The sequence below is a fragment of the Sceloporus occidentalis genome, unplaced genomic scaffold, assembly GCF_023333645.1.
Source record: "Sceloporus occidentalis isolate IW3139 unplaced genomic scaffold, rSceOcc1.0.p SCAF_7, whole genome shotgun sequence".
Classification (NCBI taxonomy): Eukaryota; Metazoa; Chordata; class Lepidosauria; order Squamata; family Phrynosomatidae; genus Sceloporus; species Sceloporus occidentalis.
In genome coordinates this window covers 84674151-84697878 of record NW_028316987.1, presented here as the reverse complement: position 1 = coordinate 84697878, position 23728 = coordinate 84674151, and the positions used below count along the sequence as shown (strand labels likewise).

The 23728-nt window shown below is 38.8% G+C and overlaps 1 protein-coding gene across 4 annotated transcripts in view; it reads right to left on the bottom strand.

Moving 5' to 3' along the window:
* DIP2C (DIP2 acetate--CoA ligase C (putative)) overlaps positions 1-23728 on the bottom strand; it is a 330762-nt gene that overhangs the window by 102375 nt on the left and 204659 nt on the right. For all 4 annotated transcript variants that reach the window (XM_089533524.1, XM_089533526.1, XM_089533527.1 and 1 more), the window contains 3 exons: positions 17401-17526; positions 13657-13866; positions 41-172 (listed from right to left, as the gene is read on the bottom strand). In XM_089533524.1, coding sequence (XP_089389650.1) covers positions 41-172; positions 13657-13866; positions 17401-17526 — 468 coding nt within the window. The remainder of the gene's footprint in view (positions 1-40; positions 173-13656; positions 13867-17400; positions 17527-23728) is intronic.

Below are 23728 nucleotides of genomic sequence, written 5' to 3'. Positions count from 1 at the left end.
CATTCCTTCTTGCATTCTTTCACCACTTTAAAAGACATACCATCGCCAGTTTCCATAAGTTCAGCATTTCCATATTTTGGTGCCACCCTTGACGTTGAACCTTGCGGTCTTTCTACTTGTATTGAATGTTCCGAGGTATAAGTGGTAACATCTGGAGGTGCGGAATGATTTTCTGCAAAATAAATGTATGTCTTAATCATTTCTTCAAGCAGTTTTGATTGGTATTCTCTTACTACAGGAGTCCTTTGAGAAAATTAATAACTATTTTGTCCCTTCATAAATTTTTGTATGTCCTGAAAGCCTTCATTAAGATTTTCTACAACCACAGCCTTTATTTTCAAAGAAAAAAACCTCATATTTCATATCCATCAAACCAAATGAGACAAAAATAATCTCACTTAAATCCCACTAAAAGCAATGAGACAAGTTAGCTTTAATGAAATTTATGGCTGGCCACTACTAATTATTGCAAGCCACAGCCATAGAAATAATGCATAACTAATTCATACATTACTTCTGATGTCACTTCAACACTTAGCAAATTATTTATTTACACAAATATGTATAGCCTGTCTTTCTGATTGTTTACACACCAATCAGGATGGTGTGTGTGAAAGAATAGATGCAGCAGATAATACAACACATCAGATAAATATATGCATGCCAAGAAGAGTGACTGGAGGATTCACTACCACAGAGCTGATGAATTTATTCTTAATTTTCAGCTTGCTCTTCTTCCAGCTGCTCTGGGTTGGATGGAAACATCCCCAGGTACATTTCCAAGGCCAAACGTCTTTTGGGAATTCTTTACAACTGAGTGGAGTTGCTGGTCTTGGGGTAATGGATCCATCAGTTGCACAGACTATCCAATAAGACATATGCTTTGCCTCAAAATTTTTGCCCTTGGTGAAAGGAATGTCCCATTTTAGCTATGGCAGCATCAGGGTCCCTTTCTCTTGTTGACAACAAATGCTTCCACAGTGGGGATATGGAAAAAAGTTTCTTATATAAGATTTTTAGTGCATTATTATTTATTATTATTATTATTAAACTTTATTTCTATAGCGCTGTAATTATACACAGCGCTGTACAAAGTCGATAAAATTAGGAGTAAATAAAAGCCTGCCCAAGGCGTACATTCTAAGATAATAACAATTAAAAGAGGAATAGATAAAATTACCATATAGAAAGGGAAAAAAACAGATGTCTACAGCAAGATGTCTACAGGGTTTCAAACAATGCCTTCAGCCATGATAGATGGCAGATATTCACACACACCTAAGGATTCCCATTTATGTATTTGTGGAGCTGCAGAAATCGAGGATTTGCCTCATTATCTGCTTTTTTGCTCACTATATACTGATCCAAGAATTAAATTTATGGGATCTATTCTGTCCAATTAACAGTTTAATACGACTTCTGAAAAGATTTTTTTATCTCCTGTCTGATATTGATTTTAAGGTAACTTATAAGGTCTCACTGTTTGCCTCAGCAGCAATCAAAATTTGGGAAAGGGTAATAGCGGACATTGCAGTTGATTGCCATGGGGATGATCTTATCTAAACTTTGAAGTTGTTTTTAATGTTGTTTTATTTAATTGTCTGGAATTTTATTATGTTTAATGTATAAAATTTGGATGTTAGTTATTTGATGGAGCATTTTATAATTCTGAATTTCTGTCATCAGTTTTACATTTTAATCATGCGAATGGCCTTTGGCTTAAGCATTAATAAAAACTGAATTGAATACTATACGGTTCCTAGGTGTCCCATTTCCTGCTGGATATCCCATATTTATGTGAGCTAGTGTGGTATAGTGGTTTGAGCACTGGACTATGGCCCTCCTCAGCCATGGAAACCCACTGGGTGACCTTGGGCAAGCCACACTCTTTTAGCCTCAGAGGAAGGCAAAGGCAAACCCCCTCTGAACAAATCTTGCCAAGAGTATCCTATGATAGGTTCACCTTAGGGTTGCCATGAATAGGAAATGACTTGAAATCACACAACATAACAAAAAGAAAGTGTAAGTAAAACCACTAGGACTTCTTTTCACATAAAGAAGGCCAAGGCTAAGTTTGTGCAGTTCTTTGTATTGTAGTCACTCTTTCAGCTTAATTAAATTTTAAAATAAAAGCAGAGAAATATTATGCCATTATAAAAGCAACATCCATAACTGTTGGACAGGTGAGCAGCCAGTAATGATTTCAGTGGACCCGCAGCAGTAATCTTACTACTTGCCTATTTTTAGATGCAGTTACTATTTTGATTGTTCTCTGCACCATAGATAGCATTTCCAGTAGTAAGCATGATTTGGTGACCTGCTTTGTGACGTTGCAGAACAATTTTCAAGTTAATCCTCTCTTTCACAGCTCAGTAACCCACCATGCATTTCCAATTTATCCCTCCCCGCAATCACTTCTCAACTGTATTCTTGTAGAATCCAGCACTGCTCCAGGAAGCAGGAAAGAACACCATCACAGTCTTAAACAAGTTTTCTGTTCAGAAGCCTAAGTGATCAAAAGCATCATCCATCAAGAAGGGTTGGTGCCATGCCCCTAAGCCAAACTGAAACCATTAGTAATAATTGGCATTGAGCCTAACCAAAGCAAGGACTTTCTAAAAGATACTGATGCTGTGTCATCCGAAGTTTCAAGATGTCAACGCTCAGAGAAGTAGGATTATTATGGGGGGGGGGGGGGGGGACCAACCTCTGAGGTTAACTCAATCACAGCAAGCCTTCCATTTATCAGTGTTGCTGGAACCACAGAAGATTATCTGACAGCAGCTAGTGGCAACTTGAGCTATGCATTTTTTCCACTTTACATTATGTCAGCTATCTTAAGGAAAGACAGAATAGAAAATTCAAAGGAGATAATGATCATGGGGTTAAATAGACCCTTGCAATTACAGTTACAGTCCATAATTTTCCAATGAGGCATGGTTTAAACAAACTAGAACTCGCATTATGCCAGATAGGGATGATGGTAACTGCAATCCAAGATATCTAGAGGACACCAGGTCAGGGAAGGCTATTCTAATGTAATGGCGAGAGATGGAATTGTTGTTCTTGTGAGCCTTCAAGTCATTTCTTACTTACAGTTACCCTAAACTGAACCTGTCAAGGGCTCTCTGGAGCTGAGAGTGTGTGACTCACCCAAGGTCACCCTGTGGGTTTCCATGGCTGAATGGGGAATCGAACCCTGATCTCCAGAGTCATAATTCAACACTCAAACAACTACACCATGCTAGCTCCTAGGAGATGGAACAGTCTTCATCTTACATGTCTTTCAATCCATTCCTCCTAACCCATTTGAGCAATGCACAGCAATTCAGTATAGTTTACTATCCTGCAGAAGTGTAGACAAACTCTGGGACATAATCCATTGTCAATGTACATAACAAAGGAAAAACAAGGTCAATTCAGCTGCTCAGATAATCAGTTGTCACTGTAGAAAAACAGCTGAAGTTCATATAGTTAAGAGGAAATATTACAGGTATCCAATATAGTAATTCCATTAAGATTTTTTTTTGTTAAAATATGTTCTACACGTTTGGATCAAACCACCTTTGTTTTATGTGGCTTTATAACTGTAAAGATAAATTAAAGCCACTATGAAAAACTTAGTGAGAAGTGAAAAAAACCTTTCCTGGAAATAAGTTCAAATATATGTTAAAACTAAATGTACCCCTAATGCAAAGGCTAATTGCAGATTTTTAATTTGCTTCCATTTTCTCTGGAATCATTTTCATTGATTGGTTTTTAGTGACATCGTCACTAAAAATCTACAGTCTAGATTTTCCCTGCTGATTTTGCCTCCTGAAGAGATGTTTTAAAGGCATGTGTGGGGATGGTGGGAGCTGTAGTCCCAACACATCTCAAAGGCACCAGTTTAGGGAGGCAGTCTGATTGTAGGGCAGCCTGTCACAAAGGCTGGAGGAAGTGATGATATTAAGTATGTGACCCAGTGCCACTAGTGGTTGTGGTGTAGCCGGAAGAATGAGTGGCATCTATCCTTCATTCTGAACTATGACTCGTCACCAAGGTCAACCTTCTTACATAGCAGGAGGAAGGTTGAGCTCAGACCTCCCCAAGTACACCTGTTCACTGCAAGTCTTAGACTACACAAAAATGTAAGCATGTGGGTGGTTGCATTTTCCATACCGCCTCAGTCAATCCAAGTTATGTGCTGCATGCTTTGCATATGGAGAGAGGGTGAAAATTAACTCTATAGATATATGTGCCAACATGGCATATCAGGCCACATTTTGGTGTGTATGTTTGTTTGTTTTTAAAAGTCATTTAGAGAGCTAGAAACTTGTTAGCTATGCGGAGGATGCATCCTGTCCTATAAGAGCCTGGCAGCACCAATAAGTAAAATTAAGTTGTTTCAGAAGTAAAGTTACTCTGATCAACATATGTTGACAGTAAATATAGGAACAGTGACAGCTGTAGGACTTCAAAGAGCCTCCTCCTGCACAAGCCTATTCATTTGCATTGCCCCATATTCCTATTCCTTTCACTAAATTCACACTGGAAGCCCATGAGTTCAACAGCTGCTCTTCAGCTAGGACTCTAGACATTTCTGTCACTGGACCAAAACTGACTACAAAATTGTACTAGACAAATGTAAGCTGAAATTAAAATGCAAAAATAAAATGAGATAACACAAAATACTAAAATGATATCCTCTCTCTGTTTAGGTAGTTATTTATTTTTCTATTATTTCTTTATTTCCAAGATTTATATCCCAACTTTCTCCCGCAGTGGGATTCAAGGTGGGAAATAAACCTGTCATCTCACTTCTGCTATGATGTGTGTGTGTGTTGTGTGTATGTGTAAAGAAAAATGAGTAATTTACCTGGTGGTAGCTCCACCAGGCAAGCAGACCAAGATGCTGCAACAATTGAAAAGCCTTACCAAGCTGAAACAGAGGCAAATATTGCTTTGTCACTACATGAAATAACATTGTAGGTCTGTGTGTGTGTGTGTGTGTGTGTGTGTATAAAAATCATACACACACACACACACATTACTACTACTACTACTACTGGTACTTTTAAAGACATTCTATAAAGGAAAACTTTGATTTCACCATAAGCCGGAAGGAGCAGTGTGAAGCATTTGGGTTACACCAACCTAAATCTAATTACTATTCCAAAGTAAAGAAGACCCATTTAATAACTGCCATAATTATGGAAATCCCACTGGTTCAAAGGGTCATTGGAACTAGCAACTGAATTTAGACATGTATGCATTCATCACTTGATAAACTGCTTTGCGCATGTCTCTGGAGTGCAGACTCTTTTTCTCTATCTTCTCTTCACAGCGCACAGAAAAAATAGCCTTTTTGGCTACAACTCCCAGAATTCCCCAGCCAGCCTAACGTTCAACATAGTAATTCTTTTAATTTCTGATAGTGCTTCAGACTTCAGATATGCAAACTGAGGGTCTATGGATGGTCTGTCAAAATCCCTACCCACAAACAAAACTCACAAGGCATATTTGGACTAGTTACTTTTTCTGGTCATAAGCTAATTCTCAGGGTTGCTCCAAGAATAACATGGAGTCACCCTTCCTAAAGATATTACTGGTGCCTTCCTTGCTTTGTTTTCATAGACAGATGTAGACTTTTTTATGTTTCTATCCTATAAAATCCTAGGATTTGTAGTCTGGTAAGATACCAGACCTCTCTCACAGACTTGGCTGAATATTTTACCAATCTACAAATCCCAGGTTCTGAAGGATGAAGCCATGACACTTAAAGTAGTGTCAAACTGCTTTATTTTTGCAGTGTGGATACAGCCCTACTTTGGCTTGACTGACACACAGAATATTCCAATATTAGATAACTTGACTACAAAGAAGTACTAATTCATTTGCCTCAATGGATTTAATTTTTTTTTACTTAAAAAAACCTAGATCTTAATTCATAGGGCAAAGGTACTGATCATCAGCTGAGTTATGCAATCCATACCTTTTGTTATTAAAAAGCAAAACAACCCAGTCAACTTTTCTGAGCCAGCCCAAAGGCATACTGGTGTCTTGCCAACACTCCAGTCCTTCTGATATAATTCTGGGCACAATTTCCACTACCAAAAATAAACACTGACATGGACTAGGAATTCCCCTTTGAATCCAGTTGCTAAGCAAAGAATTGCTTTTGATTCAAATTTAGTTCATTTAATGTAACTTGTTTAGAAACACAATACCTAATATATAGCATGAGCAGAGCTTTTTTAAAAATGGGATTTTTGGTTTATGTGCCCAGCATGGACACCAAGGGGCTGACCATGATGGCTGGAATATTCTAGCAATTGTAGTCAAACAAAGTAATGTATTCCAACTTCTGATCATGCAGACTGAAATCTAATAAAGTGTGCAATGTGACTTCCACTATTTTGCTTTTTCAATACCTACCAACTGTCAACATTATTATCATTATAATGTGAACTCTGAAGATGCCAGCCTCAGCTGCTGGCGAAATGTCAGGAATAAACTCTTCTAGAACATGGCCACATAGCCCAAAAAACCCACAAAAAACTATTATTTTAATTCTAAAAATTACCATTAATAGGCTCCAGGTTAATTTTTGTTGGATCTTTCCTTGTATCATACTCTGTTTCTTTATCTATACAACAAACTCCTGTTGTATATCTTTTATCTATACAACAAACCAACCTCCAGACCAGTCCGTAACAAAAACATCACCCAGCAGTAATGGGTAGGTAGCACATACTACAGAGCTGGGATGAAGTCGCTTAACACTGGGGAACAGAAATCAATGAGAAGTTGCTGAAAGTTCCTTCCCAAAGGCAAATAAATTATGATTTTCCTTAATATAGTGGTTCATTCCAAAACCTTAAAGCTGTTCAAAACAAGACGGTAAATTACAGATAATGGAAAACCTCGCCATTTACTTGCTGTCTGGTGGGAAAGGGCCATGTGAGCTATTGAAAGACTTTTCCATATCTTTTCTTTTCAAATGAGATATGACAGTCCCAACATCTTCACAATGGTTGGGTATGGAGATCTGCCCATATTCAAGCTCAGGTCCATTTGACCAAAATATAGCAATTCAATTTTATATATTGATGTAAGGCAGAAAGGAGATTATAATGTAATTGTCATTGAAAACCTCTTTCTTTTGTGATGAGGCCACAGCAGTACATCTGACACATGCCATGTTAGACAAATTGTGAATTTGAGTTTATGCAAGTATTTTGCCTGGAAGTCGGGCCTTTTGAGCCTTTTCCCCATAAAACAATTAGCTGGCAATTCTGTTTTTAATTTCTTTTCAGTACATTATAATCTGTATCAAAGGATTTAAAAGGTTAACTTGCAAATGGAAATTCATTATCAACAACTGTTGCTGAATTAATCTTTCTGCACTACATAAGGATTTCATCCTGGCAAAAAAGAACTTGCTTTTGTAATTATCACAAAGAACCTCCCTCAATTTAATTGTGTTGCATGGGTATATAAGAACAAGCGCCGATAAACAGAAATGTAGGGCTTGGGGGATATTCCTGAGAAGACTTTGGTGAACAGGACCCGGAACAATGGATGTAAGCTACAGGAAAAGAGATTCCACCTCAACATTAGGAGGAACTTCCTGACAGTAAGGGCTGTTCGACAGTGGAACGCACTCCCTCGGAGGGTGATAGAGTCTCCTTCCTTGGAGGTCTTTAAACAGAGGCTGGATGGCCATCTGTCAGGGATGCTTTGATTTGGATTTCTTGCATAGCAGGGGGTTGGACTGGATGGCCCTAGTGGTCTCTTCCAACTCTACGATTCTATGATTCTAACTTAAAGAGCACCAATTTAGTATTTATTTTACTTGTGAATATATCTAAAAAGCTTACATCTGAAGTTTTTGAAGTTGTGTAGAAAAATAACAAAACACATAATAGAAAAGAATACATAAAATCAATATACAGTATTTATTTTGGTAAGCTTAGCTATATGAAGGCGGCTAATAACGGAGGGATGAATATTCCACATAATGCCATAGTAAAGACCTTACACTAAACAACTTCACAGTAGACCTCAGGAGTGGGTGGCAATATCAGGAGGGCCCCTCCAGATGACCCACATGCACCAATACAAAGTGCTCTCTCAGGTAACTAGATTCAAGTTGTTTAAGAACTTATTCACTATTGGCAAAACTCAAACTTGACCAGTGATAACAGGCAGGCAGCATAGTTCCTTCTGCCGAAATAGAATATGCTGCTGGTAGGTGGTCCCTCTCAGCAAGCTAACCAAAGCATTCTGTATCAGTTAAAGTTCTGGAACAGTCTCTGAAGTAACTGCATAAAGCCCATGTTGCAATAGATGACCTTGATACACTGTGACTATGATACCATAGTTCAATAATAATCATGGCTATACAAAAGATGGACCTCATAAAGGACAACATCTGGAAAAGGCTACAAAGCTTCCAAGTCACCGATTAAGGATTGAAGATGTGCAGTTGAAGGCTTTCATGGCCGGCATCCATAGTTTTTTGTGGGTTTTTTGGCGCTATGTGCCAGCCACAGATGCTGGTGAAACGTCAGGAATAAACTCTTATAGAACATGGCCACATAGCCCAAAAAAACCCTAAAAAGTAAGGATTGAAGACTTACCTGGGAATAAGTCCCATTAAAATCAGTGGGGCTTACCTCCAAATAGATTAGTGTTTCCCAAAACACTTTCCAGGTGTTTTGAACTTCGGGAATCCCAGGCCATTGGTCAAGATGGCTGAGGCTTCTGGGAGCTGAAGTCCAAATCACCTGGAGGACCAATACTCTGGGAATCACTGTAGTAGATACAGACTGGGATATGCAGTTTATCAGACTCAAGGGGTCATGGTAGAGTCGTTACAGTTCCATTCTCACTGCACATTAAACATGAAGCAAGAAACTAAATTTTCTAATGCAGTAATCAGTAGATTTGTCTACAACAGCCATGGTGAATATGTGGTTTTGCAGATGTTGGTGAACCATAAACCCCAGACATCTTTCACTGTGGGCTTTGCTGGCTGGGGCTGGCAAACAACATCTGGAAGACCACACATTCTTCATTCCAGTTTTAAAAACAAACACTGCTAGAAACAGAAAACATTCAGGCATAGCTGTGTTGGCCATTTAACAAATACAAACAAAAATCCATCAGTGATACTTTTATTGGCCAACTGAAATGCACAATATACTTGTTGCAAGCTTTCGAAGCTCCATGGGCTTCTTCATCAGGCAAGATGGTACAAGATGTAACATCTTTACTAAGGATGAAACAACTCCTGTTTGGTTTGCAACTGTTAGAAATAGTTAATTAAGAAGGGATCCCTCAAATCTTTGAAAGACTCTTCAAAAAAAAAAATCACATCTCATTGTAGCTATAAGCTCATTAAATAGCTCTGGGAAAACCAGTTGCTCTCATCTTCAGCCTCAATTTAAAATAGCAGGATGGGAGGATAGTAAAGCTTACCTTGCTGAGGCAGCATATGTGGTATGTTCTTGAGAACACCTGAAATGCAATCTACCAAATATTATTTGAAATAGCAAAAGCCAAGCCATGCTGCTAAATTTCTAGCCTTAGGTTGGGGAATTACAATTGAAACAGCCTTGCATTAAAGTTTTGGATGACCTTGTACAAAACTATGAATATTCATAGCTCTAAACATATTTCATATTATGGTCTCCCCTCATCTCCAGTACTTCCCATTGGGGTTCATTTTGGATCTGAACCAGTGAAGAAGGTTCAACACTTTGTTCTGAAGGTCAGATCCCTCTGAGTTCAGAATGGAGTCTTTTTCAACAGTGGTGTTGTGCACTTCCCTTTAAAATTTCATATTTATCACAATTACCAGAATGTAGTGCTATGCTATAATGTGGCTACAATCAGAGTAGCTTCAAGAAGGTGCTCGCCAAATGGAAACACAGGGAGTTGCATTTCTCTGTCATCAAAAGTGCATTGTTAGTTCTGAGGAATGGTGGTGCTAGGCATTAGGAGGGTTACCACAGTGTTTTGTCCTACTTTCAAAGCATGAATGAAGCACTCCAATTATGCAGGTTGTATTAGTCCTATTTTCTTTTTATCTCATAGAGAAGAATGATCATTCTGCTATTGGAATGACACCCTTCCCACCCCTTACAGTAAGCAAAAACACATATTACTGGAACTATTAGAACCAGCCTTTAAAAAAGCTTTTGTTTTGTATACAATTTTGCTGTTTCAGGAGAGAAACCTGAAACAGGCTCATATGCAATCCCTACCTATTAACAAGTACTAGTCTTACATATCCATCATGCAATGAAAGAGGTCATCTCTGAGAACCTCTGTCATCTAACTGAGAAGTCAAAATACAGATGCTCCCTGCTTTTTAAAGATCCACTTTTTTTACCCTTTGAAATTATAATCAGAATCCATACATTGGACATTTGCTCTTCTATTCTGGCCTTTTTCATAAAGTTTCCAAAGCCTTCCACACATTTTTGCATGTGTTCACAAGAGATACATACTACTTATTTACTTTTTTTTTTTTTTTTTGGCAGCCAAAATGCATTTGCAAGCTAAAAAAAAAAAAAGATTGGGCTACCCATTTTGGCAATTTCTGATCTCGTCCCTACTTGTCAAGTAGGCAGAGGACACCTATAGCTTGAAGTATGTCAAAGTTGTAATCACACCTAGTATCAATGTGGTTCTTGGATGCTTTCCATAGCCTGGACATTTGTCTTTTCCTTTTTCTTAAAACCCAAACTGCAGCTGGTAACTTGACTCTTTCATGCAGGGAACCAGGAGGCCCTGTCTATACTTTCTGACAGTTCGAACATACTTTCTGAGCAATTCAAGTGACACTCCCTGCTGCATATTATGTTTGAGGTCCGGAGAAGCCTCCATAATAAAAACAAAAACTCCCCGTGGACATCTGAAGAATGTGGGTGGTGAGAGAAAATCAAGAACATGCCTATACACTTATCTTAACTGCTGAATAGGGATCTGTACACCCAGGGGCAAGCATGGGAAGGCTCCAGGCTCCTGTGATCCATTTTGTTTATAAATTACACCCCACTATTTAAATGAATGAAAGGTAGAATCAAGTTCATAGATTTTGCACCCATTACAAAATCACATCTCATTCCCTATGTCCATACTCCAGATTGCTGGGGTTTTTTTAGCAGTATAATTTAGGGTAGCAGCACTTGGGAGGAGATCATTTTATTATTGCTGTTTTATTGCTGTTATTTTGCTGTTATTGACACTTAGAAATCCTTGCTAACCTACTAAAAATCACCCAGACATTTACCAGTATACTGAGATTCCAAAAAAATTATTTCTCCAAGCTTGACCCAGTTCTAGAGTTGTTTTTCCAGTACAATCCTACTCAAATGGGAATTGCCTCTGCTCAGGGGAGATCCATATGCATCTCCTATACCCCACAGCATTTCACCACCTCCTGGAAAAACTTTGTTCCGGAAAACGTTCATGTTCTGCTATGAATGCTGGATGATTTTGCAGTCTCTTCAAACTCTGGATTGTTGTCTTTTATCTGCCACTTCCTTCTTTGTATCTTAGGTTCTTTTTGAGGTTATCCATTTGATCTTTTTAGGACAAGATTTACTTGTTTATTTATTCATAACTGAACTCAAACAAACATAGGCTCTCAGCTAGCTCAGAGAGTCTCCCTTAACCCATCATCCAATTGTAGGAAGCCTGCAAGAGCCCTGCCCTCTTCACATCTAAGCGCACCTGTAAAAGTAGTTGTAAAATAATAATGATAATATGTACAGCGCTGTGTAAATCTACAGCGCTATATAAATAAAGTATGATAATAATAATAATACAATTCATTCTTTCAGCAGAAAGACGTACATATGCATGTCCAAAGGGCCAGTTCAAAACAATTTTCTGTCTGAGGCAATAGAAGAAGATGAGTTTCAACTTTGGGGGAAAGGCAATTTTATACACACACACAAATATATATAGACACCCATCTCCATTCTACATAGCAAAACTAACTAGACTGCCAGTTGAATCTTATTCTAACTTCCCCAACAGGCTAATTTAGTTTAGGACTGCTGTATGTCCCACACAGTTCTAGCATCCTAGAAGGAAGAATCATCACAGAATAACTTGGGAGGGGCAAGGCTTCCATTGCTGCTCTTGCATCTATTGTGGCGCTTGCCTTAATCTTCTAAGTGGAAGGGCTGGCGCTGCAGATGGATATGGGTCTTTTCACACTCACTGCTCTTTATTCAGAGACGATTCAGAGAAAAAGGGAGCTCAACACTTGCTCCAGTGCCCTACATTCTATTGAGCCTACACATTGGGCACTCTGGGGATAATAAAAGAGTCATCAAATCTGTTAATAGCAACACTATCTCCCTTCCGTACAATCCTACAGCATTTACAAGCAAGGCTTCCTATGCTAAATCTAAAATTAACAACATGCCATATTCTTTTTATAAAGATATAGTTAAAAATAAGCCTTAGAAGTTGTGACTAACGCAACCTTTCAGAATCTGGGGGAAAAATTAAATGTAAGTTGTAATTTCCTCCTGTGTTCCAAGAGAAAGTCACAAAGGTGTTCCAAATTAGGAGACTAACAGATTCAGAACCCATGGAATTTGCTAGAAAAGTTCAGAATGCACAAGTGAATAGAAGCAATAGCAAGAGTTGAATAATCTATCCTAAGAAAAAGAACATTTATTTAAGGGTGAATAAGTGAGAGGATGAGAAGTGTATTGTAGAGCAGACTACAATATTGTACAAAGATTAAATGAAGACTTCTGGTCCAAGACAATTAAGGACTATTTAAAAGATCATACATGGAAACACTTCAAACTAATAAAGTTCATCAACATTATTTTAGTTTCTAGCTTCTTTATTTCATTCCACTGCATCACACCTCAGGCATAACAAAAACAATTCCAGATTTTCCTATAATCACCACCATATCCCTTCTACAAAGTTATAATTCATTTTTATGGCTTAACAATAAAGCTGGAAAATTTAACTGATATTTGAAAGCCTCCATATGTATGTATACTTTGCCTGTCTCCACAATATGGGATCAGCATATACAGAAGGTGGGGTCCAGATGTAGTAACACTTGGAGCAAACCCACTAATACCATTGAAACTTAAGTTTGGAAACCAACTCAGTATCAAATAATCTTAGAAATAATGCATGTCTAATTCTCCTAGTTTTAAAAAAAGGCAGATCAGTTTTCATCTGAGACAATTTTCACTGAAATTACTGGAATTGACTTTCAAATTAGATGTACCTTTAATTCAAACTTATATGCATGTACTGTACAATGAGAAATAAATCCATGGTGCTTACTCACAAGTAAACATGAATTAATTGCTTTGGAATAACCAAATTTAGATACCAGACGGGTAGCTGGACATTACATCTCACTAGCTTAGTTACTGTATTCATCTGTTCCATTTTGAAAGTACATGAGCCAATCAATTAATACCAGAATTATTATTTTTTAAAATGACAAAGAAAAGAAACCTTAAAACCCTTAAGGAAACATAAAAAATTCTGGCCTGAATGACTCTGGAGTGTTTCAGTAAATAAGAAATAATAATTGAAAGAAAATCATAAAACTGATGTAGCACATCTAGACAAGAGGAAAAGAAGGAGCAATAATACAGAGAATGTACACACCTATATGTGTTTGTGCCATTACATCAGCTAGCCTATGCGCAGCACCACTGCCACCACTTTGTGTTGAAGATGAAGACGTTGTAGATGTAGTAGAACCATGGATTGCTTGACTGATCCAGTGTTCCATGTTTATACTCCCTTGGCTTGAGGTTGGAGTTCCCTGTGAGTCGCCCTGTATAGAGCCTTCATCTTCTGAACCAGATGAGGTATCTTAACAAACAAACAAACAAACAAACAAACAAAGATGAAATCTCATATTTATATAATAAGGCATAAGAACATAAAAAGAGCCTTGATGGATCAGACCACAGGCCTATTTAGCCTACCATTCTCTGTTTACATATGAAAATAACTCTCCCATAAAGCTGACAAACAGCATGCTTCTGTCCATGCCCCCCCCCCCCCCAGAGCCAAACTGGTTCTGATAATGTAGGGAATAATATACAGATATTGAAAGCACAAAACATATTAACACAGAAGCAAAGGACCTCAGTTCAAGGGACACTTGTCTCAAAGGAAGTTGCCGATTAAGACAGTTGACTTTTCCAGTTGAGTCAACAATAGAAAAAGATCCAACCAGCTTCCTTGATCATGCCAGTGCATAACCAATTTGATTAGGATGTTAATATGGTAGCAGGCTGGATTAGATGACTCTTGGATCAATTCCAGCTCTGTTTCTTCAACTGTGATTGTAGTGCTACTTGTTCTATTTTTTAAACTGTGTTTAAAACTGTATTTAATTCCAGCTATAGAAGAATGTTGGTACAGAAGTTTAACGAATAATATAAATAAACCATGCATAACTTGTTATAAGGAAAAGAATAAAGGCATAACTACAGAAGAAAACTGGAGAGTAATGATGGTTCAGGGAAAATATATTAAAATAAGGAAAATGTCTCCTCTAAGAGCCATGACTTAAGACACAGGCATATTTCTCTACACAAAAATAACATTTCAGTTTTAAAAATTCTACATCACCTTCCTAGGATTAAAAGAAAATTAAAAGAAAAGACCAGACAAGTAGAAAATATAATTTACCCCATGAAAGGAGATTGCCAAATAAAACAGGAGTTAATATCATATTGCCCAGGTGATACCCCTACCTCTACTAAACAGTGATTGGGAGCAACCCAGATGTTGAGGATTCCTCTTTTTAGCATCCCATAGAGTTGACAGGGCTCATGTTGCTTGGATATTTAACAGATCCGCATTCACAAAGACTTACTCTCAGATGGATCTACAGCACCCCTTCTCTCTCACTTTTCCAAATTGCCTTTTAGCTGGTGCAGCGTCCTCACCATGGCTATTTAGTGGCCAGTGGAAAGGTATGTGTGTGTGTGCGTGCGCGCGCCCATAGTGAACAAGCATCCAGCTCCACTCCTAGAGCTGGATGCAAATCAACATGTCCCCCATAATCTCCTGGAGATTGATGTCACTGCTATGCAACCAGTTATAGGAAGAGAGCTGGATAATTTGTTGTCGCTATCCTCCCCCATGCTTTCTATTGGCTAGTAAAAAGCCATGTTGGGATGGAGGATACATCAGCTAAAAGGCAGTGAGTCGGTGAAAGGATGAGAAGTTTGTTGTAGAGCAGATTATAATATTGTTGGGAGGCAATGATGAGAGAGAAGAGCTGCCACAGTTCTGCCAGAGAGAACTTTATGGTATAACTTTCTGACTGAGGTTCTGTTAAATATTGAAACAAAAAGAGCCCTATTCCACATTCAACCAGACAACCCTACCAACCATAGAGAATGTGTGCATTACCCATGCGCACATTTTCTCTGGCTGGTAGGGTTGCCTGGTTGAAAATGGAACAGGGCCCCTGTTGCTTCAATATTTAGCAGAACCTCAGTCAGAAAGACATACCATAAAGTACTCTCAGATAAACATTTGAGTTCTGAAAAAGTTTTCACACTGACCTTTTTGGCAGTTTTGGCAAGAAACAGGGTGGCTCAAAATGTTTGTTAAGGGGAGCAGTGAGAATGAATATATATTTGCCCATGAAACAGGGACAAGCCTTCGTAACTAGCTATTGTTCCATCTAGTTTTACAAGTCTACAATTCTAATTGAACATAGGAAGCTCAAACAAACACAGGTCTCACTCAAAGCAGTAATATTTAGATAAAACACATATTGCCGTTATGCAATAAAACAGTTCTAGAACTAGAAAGGGGGCAAAGCTAAGAAATTACGATTGCCTTGGCAACAGGGATATTACCTTAGTTAAACTGAAGGCAGCTACATGCCATCACAGAGACAAACCTGACTGGCTATGAAAACCATGATAGCATTTTATATGTGATCCCTGGTTGCCTGGGATCACTGAGAAAGAAAAATGCCTGGAACAGTGGAATGGATTTAAGTGACAACACCAATAATGGTATAATTTAGTAGGGATTGTGCTTTTAAAAATTCCTCGTCTGCTAAAAATAACTTCAAGGGAAAGAATCCAACTCAGTTCTATTTTTAAAAAGGTTTCTATATTGGCTAATTAGCCATATGACCATTGGCTAAGAGACAAGGCAAAGTAAGGATGCAGCCCTATGTTCATGTATTACATCCCAATGAAGCCAATTATGCCCCTCTGAATTCAATAGGAATAACACACACACATTTTACTTAGCTCCACCAACTTAATGCCAAAAGATATAACATATAAGCAACTGCTGACCAGTGAGGATATTTTAAAGCAACAGAAAAGGTAACAGGCAACTTGTGGTCCAGTCAGATTACCGCTCCCACCATTTTAGGGTGCAGCTCCCCACCCCTGCTCAGAACACCAGTCACACTTGGAAGACTCCCTTCTTCTTGCACTGTCAGAAAAGAATTCCCATGGAAAGGGTGCTAAAAGCAATTTTCCACATGCAGATTTTAACAGGATGGGAAAGCCACCTATGTTAGCTTCCATAAGTACATAATAGTAATAATAATGTTACCCAAAGACCAGGCTCCTGGTCACCTCTCACATTCGATATGAATTTAATATTAAAAGAGACGCCAGAGGGAGTGACCAGTGAGTGACCTGGAAAGGTGACTCCAAGGCAGAAATCCAACCATGCCATATTTGGAAATCTGGTTGGCTCTAGCAATGGAGTAAACAAGGGCACCCACCACAATTAGATCACCCAAGGAATCAGCATAATCCCTTTTGTCTATGGGGGGTGATGTTGGGCTCATGGCCAAAGAAGATGTTTATGCTGTACATACCACTACCTGCACACTAGCAATTTGGTCGAGTTTGTAAACAGGCAGACATGCTGTCGGTTTGACTAGGCACCTCAATAAGCTAGGTGCCTAGTCACCCCACTTGCCTTGCCAGCTATTGAGCCCTCTCCATTCTGAATTCCCATCACACTTCAAAATTGGTAATGTATCACCATTAGCAAGGCTTCCTCTATTCATCCTCTCCCACCTTTGCTACACTAGTCCTTGTGTGTGTGAGAGTGAGTATGTGCTTAAGTGTGTGTAGATTATCCCCTTTATAAAACCACAAAGCTTACTGGATTTGCCTCTGGAGTTTTGTGTGATTTGGAACCAATACAAATAGGGTTAAGATCCCCAGGCTGACTATTGCTAGGGCCAAGGTATTTTATTTGCGCTATTAAAATCCTCCTAAGCATATTAATTTGTGGGTGCTCTCCCAGAACACCGGCATTTTGGGTTGATGACGACGATGACAATTATGAAAATTTAGCTTATAAAATTTAGGAGTAATACATATGTGGTGTTAAGAGTCTTACCTGGGGGTGTGTAGGCATCCATTGATGTTTGTACCACCAATGAGCGTCTCTTGGACGGCATAGGGACAGCCATTTTCCTTTCTTTATGTTTTGCAAGAGCTGCCTGGACTGCTTCTGTATGAACATCTAGAAATAAAAACTAAATATCAGTTTGGAATTCCAGCCAAAGAGGTTATAAACACAGACAGATTTTACAAGAGATCTGGCATTGTAAATTTCTGAGTCAGAGACATATTTATGCACTCTTCAGCTCATATGCAAGGAGGACTCAATTCTGCAGTGAAAAGGAATATGGTATGTGCTGGAATAAAGCTAAACATGTGCTAAAGTTCTTGAAAGTTCCTATAAGAACACTAAAACAGCAGTCCAAAACATACTTTCTTTGAAGTAAGTTCCAGTGATAATAGTGGTCTATTCTAGGCAGAAGAGTGAGAAGTACAGTGCAAAGAATTGTTCAGTTTTTCCATGGACTTTGTGTTTGACTCCATTCCTTCAGCATTTGTTTAAGATGTGCCTTTGGTTGCTGCTTCATCCTTTGATTTGTTGTTGCTGTTTTTTAGCTGCTGTTCCTATGCTTTTGGTTTAGATTGCTTTTTGGTGTGTTATAGCAAGTCACTTTGAAATCCTTTTCAGGAGGAGGGTTCAAAATCAATCACAGAAAGAAAAGCCATTTTAGTACTACATTCAGGTATATATAGGTAATTTTCAACATAAATTTACTTATTGAGCATTGCCATATAGCAGGCTCCAACAATCTCTTATGCCCTACAGATATGTTGAACTGCAAATACCATAATCTCCAGACAATTATAGTCTAATGCAACACTTTTAAAAAAAATACAACTGCTATATAAACATCCATTCAAACTTGTTTAACTTGGGGTTAAGGCAAGCACAGGAACAAAAGAAATGCCTTTATTAGCACTGGCTCCTTCCTCCCCCTCCTTTGAAAGAAATAGTTGTGTTAGTCTATTTTGGCATAAAATGCAAAAGGGAGGAGGACTCCAGCAGAAACCTTTGAGACTAATTTGTTTATTTTAGCATGAGATTTTGTGGAAATTAATTGATTTCTACACTGCAGCTGAAGGAATGGATTACTATCCACAGAGGTTGATGCTAAAACAAACCGCTAGGTCCCTTTCACACTACACATTTATAGCACCATTTGCCACTACCTGTCATGGCAATATCCTATGGTATCCTGAGATCTTTATTTTAATGAAGACTATTTAGAATTCTCAGCCAGAGAACTCTGGTGTCTCACCAAACAATTCTATATGATATGTTGCCATGGCAGTTCAAGAGGAATATAGTGCTATACACCCAGCCCTCCATATCTATGGATTTCACCATCCATGGATTGAAAATAATTTTTTAAAATTCCAAAAAGCAAACCTTGATTTTGCCACTAACCCTTTAGAACAAACTTGCTAAGAAAAACTTGATCAGCACAAGTCTGAAACCACTTGAAGGCTCACAACAACAAACACCATTTTACTACACCTTTGTATATAATGGGACTTGAGCATCCATGGATTTTGGTATCTACGGGGGGTCCTGGAACCAATCCACAGTGGATACCAAAGGCTCACTGAAATTGTGTAGTGTGCAAGAGCTCTGAGGGGTGAAACGGATGGGCAAAATAAAGCAGTTTCCAGCTGCTTTGAAGGTGGGGCGCTTAGATAACACATGCCTCGAAAGCAGCTGGAAACCAGACTGAAGCCACACTCCGGGACTAAAAACTGAAACAAAAAAAGTTGTGACCAGAAAATGTGCATCTTTGCTGCTGCGTATAAACAAAGCAAAGAAATGAAAGTGTGATAACTCCAATGGATGTAACTGCAACATACACAAACCAGACTTTCCAACAGGAGGGCTTTGAGTAAAGGGGAGTGAAGGAGACATGTATGGGGGGGTGGCTCCATAATTGTACTTTGCCAATGAATTACTCAAACGTGGATCCACCAATGCCCTGTACAGGCAGAGCATCGCACATGCAATTGTATGGCCAATCAAGGGGGGGGGCATGCAATGGGATGGCACCTGGGCAGATGTGGGAGGTATTTGGAGGTTGCAGGTGTGTATGTGCAATGGTGCACATGTATGGTGGGGATGCAACAAACAACAACAACAACAAATACCCAGTGGTCCAGCTTCACATCATGCTGTGTGGTTGGCCTATGCTTGTTTGGCCCGCCTTGGGAGTAGGCTGTGTGGACAGCAGGGTTTTGACCCGCTTTTGGAAAAAGCAGTATTGAGCTGTTTTTTTCCTGCCCGTCTGTTCCAGCCCCAAGTCTCCAACTGGTGCAGGATTCCTGTACAAATTTCCTCCCCTCCTTTCCATTTTTTCACTAGTAAAGGAAACAGAAATCCAAGAGGTAGAGTTTTCTCTCTCTGAGATGTCTGGCATTCCTAGTTTCTTTCAGTCACATCTGTTAAAGCACAGGTGTCCTGCAAGGAAAGAGCTGTGTGGAAATATTGAAAGTGTTGACAACACAACAACAACTGGTATTCCTTAAACCTGACTTCCAACTCAGAATTTCTGTGGAAACAAAGAGTCTAATCATGAGAAGCATTGTCTTTCAAATTGAAGACATATTCTAAAAGCAGCAACACAAACAGCCTAATACTATTTTAAAAAGTCCCAACACTTGGAGTAGTTAGCAACGTCCTTACTTCAGTTTAATAGTTTATGAAAGAAACAGCCTTCTGAGAAAGAAAAGGTGTATGCATTTAAAAAGGAAGGAAGCTAAAATCTGTGCTGAAGTACATACCTTAAACATAGATTATTTCCATATTTGTACTGGCTAACAAAGGCTCAAAATGAGTTTAAAATTAACGTGTCAAACTGTAGTTTGCAAGATTGTCTTGTTTCAGATAATATCCTCTAATGGCACTTTACTTTGGTTAGGAAACAGCACATAGACAGGGAAATTAACAGAATAAGGGGAAAACATATACAGTACTATATACATGGCTAAGAATCAACACATTAATTTTTCTGTTTGCTGGAAGTTGTTTTTAAAAAGCGTTAATCCATTTGAGAACTTCATTCTAGATATGAACAACAAAATCTTGGAAGCACAAACAAGTTTTCTTTGGCATTAAGTGTTTACAGCCACATACTGGATGAAAATGTTGGACTTATTCGGGGCCACTCCAAAGCATTTTGCTCCCTGCAATGGGGCAACAAATAGTAAACATTCTCTCATTCAATTCAAGGTGCATCCTGCCCAAAGCCAGCCAAGTTATTTTGGCATCAAAGGAAGAAAATCACCAAAACACCTCTTTACTGCATGGCAGTAGAGTAAAAAGAACATAAATAACTAGCAATTTGCTGCCCTGGTGTGACACTGCAAACTTGGCTCATTTTTTTACAGTAGAGCCGCTTCATTTATGTTGTTGTTGTTGTCGATTCTGACTTATGGTGACCTTAAGCCCATGAAACCACTGGGTAACTTTGAGCAAGTCACATACTCTCAGCCTCAGGGGAAGGCAATGACAAACGTCTCAACAAATCTTGCCATGAAAACTTGTGAGAGGGACACAATAAGTCAGAAATGACTTGAAACCATGCAGCAGCAGCAACAACAACAACAACATAGGCAACCCTATGATGAGGTTTTCTTGGTGAGATTTGTTCAGAGGAGGCTGAGAGTGTGTGACTTGCCCAAGGTCATCTAGTAGGTTTCATGGCTGAGCTGAGAATTGAACCCTGGTCTCCAAAGTTGTAGTTAAGACATTTTAAAAAATAAAATGAAATAAAAGCCTTACATCCAAGTAGCCCTGCATTACTGTGTTGAATCTCTGTAAATTTATAAATAATGGGTGATGCCTTGGTCTCTCTTTAAAGTTCTCTTTCAGTTTAACAGTCTAGGACAGGGCAATGTCTGTGCCTATGTTCTTTAGCTTGGACAACTCAAGATTTTATTTTCAGTTCCACATGGACAGCATGGGAATGTTAATGCTCTCCTGCACTGGTGCTGTTGAGAGGCTTTTTATTCGCAGTCATAACATCTATCCAAAACATTTTTCCTTGCAAGTAAAATTGAATTTGACTTCCCTGTAAATATGCTGAAAATTGTGGGCTTCAAAGGCCTCTACAATTCATACATGATAATGTCATAGTAGCTGCTTATTTTCTTTTATATGCCCCCTTACTAATTTTTAGAAATCATTTCCAGCTTCTGGAGTCTGAACTGTATTTTTAATTCATTTATTGTTGATGACCTAGTTCAGATTGGATTTTCTGCTGCTGTTTGGTTTGAGGATGGTGGAGGCTTGTTTTTTAGCGTTATGATACTTTAAAACAGGGGGAGTTAAGTGCTATTTCTCCTATGCTCTCTGTTTTTAAGAAAATTCTACTCTCTTCTATACTATCGCATGTTAACTTTCCCTTTCCTTTGATCTTCTTGCCTTCTAGATTGTCTGGCTCATATACTGGATTCAATTTGTGCTTTCTGCTGTTCTTAGAGAATCAATATAAATGGTGCAAAATGAAGTAACATGATTGGGACGGCTAATTGCTTGACTTGAGTTCGGGCTCCGTTGTGCCAGATCCGTTATTCAACCTGTCAGGTAGTCTTCCTTGATGGCCTGATAATAACCAATAAAATTTAGGGCCAAAATAAAAGTGACAGCAGCACATTGTTGCTGTCAGAACAAGCCTGTGAGGGGTCTTATCTCATGGGAGTCAAGATCTTTCACTACAGATGAGAGACAGCGACTGAACCAAGGACATTTAAGCTTCATGGCTGAGCAAAAATTTGAATGATGTTTCCCAGCCAAGTATTCTACGTCTAGGGCTGCATCCACACTGCAGAAATAATCCAGTTTCACACCACTTTAGTTGCCATGACTAAATTCTATGGAATTCTGGGATCTGTAGTTTGTTGTGGCATCAAGAGTTCTCTGACACAGAAGGCTAAATGCCTCACAAAATGACAATTCCCAGAATTCCATAGCACTGAGTCATGGCAGTTGAAGTGGTGACAAACTGGAATATTTCTGCAGTGTGGATGCAGCCTATGTGAACCCAGGTTTTAGGTTAACATATATAGGAAGGAGGGTGGAGGTCTTATTTTAATGTATGAGGAACAGCTCTTCCCTACCGCCATAATTTACTCCACCCCACTCCCCAAACCATTCTTCAATTCTAGGCAGACACACTTTTAATGCTGGACCCCAAACTGAGGAGCAGAAAGGAGAGAATCAAATTTCAGATAGATGAGATTAGAAAGGAAGGGATAGATTAAGCCATCTTTTCTCCAGAAAAGCTCCAAGCACCAACAGCTCTTGGGAGTTTTAGTCTAAAAAGTAACTATTCCAAAATCAGGTATAGTCTAACCAGATATTAATATAATAATAATAATAATAATAAATTTTAATATTAAATAAAATAACATATTGAGTATGCTTGGCAATGGACTGCAGATCAGTTGCAGACCACACTTTGATTCCAAAACATTCCAGGTTTGATCCCTAATGACTCCAGTTTAAAGGGACAGAGCAGCAAGTGATCTGAAAAAAACTCTACACCTGGAAAGCTTCTGACAGCGAGAGAGGACAACACTGGATGCACAACATAGCCTGAACTAATCTGAGACCATGTCTTTTCTCAGATCAGATCAGATCATCTTGAAATGTGGACACTGAATACAGATCTTGACATTCCCACTGCAGATGGGGGGAAAGTAACAAAATATCTTTCTCTCCCCCCCCCCATTTAGTTATTACCTCCACTCCATCCAAGCAAGAGCAACACTACAACTGCCTAACATAATAACCTCTCCCTACATTATGAAAAATCTGAACTCCCCCTGAAAAATTGGCTGGTTTTTATCATCTAGAGATGATCACCTGCAAGTCTGTGACTTCCTAGAACAAAGTGAACTAAAGCACAGAATGGGTCTTCCTGCCCTTGTTAGTCTACTAAAATATGAAAATTCCTCCCTTTGTAGAGAAAGCAGGCTGATTTCCATACATTACTAAGAGCAGCACAGTTCTGGAGGCAGGGAAAAGACCTAATGTGCTGCAGCTTGGAGGTGATTTATTACTTCCACCTTGGCTCACCACACCACATGCCTTTCTTAGTACAATCAAGTGTTACCTAGTAAATATTTAAAGTTTCCATGTTAGTAGGCCAAGATTCTTTCAGCCTCCTTACCAAGAATTCATGCAGCCACAAGTGAAAGAGCTTACCATCCCATACTGCTTGCGTCTCATTCACGGCCTGAGTTAAAAGTGTAAATTCATACTGATCAGCATTGTGTACTGAGCAAACTACAGGTGGGGTAATAGGCAAGATGTTGAGCTTTGATAGGGTTCA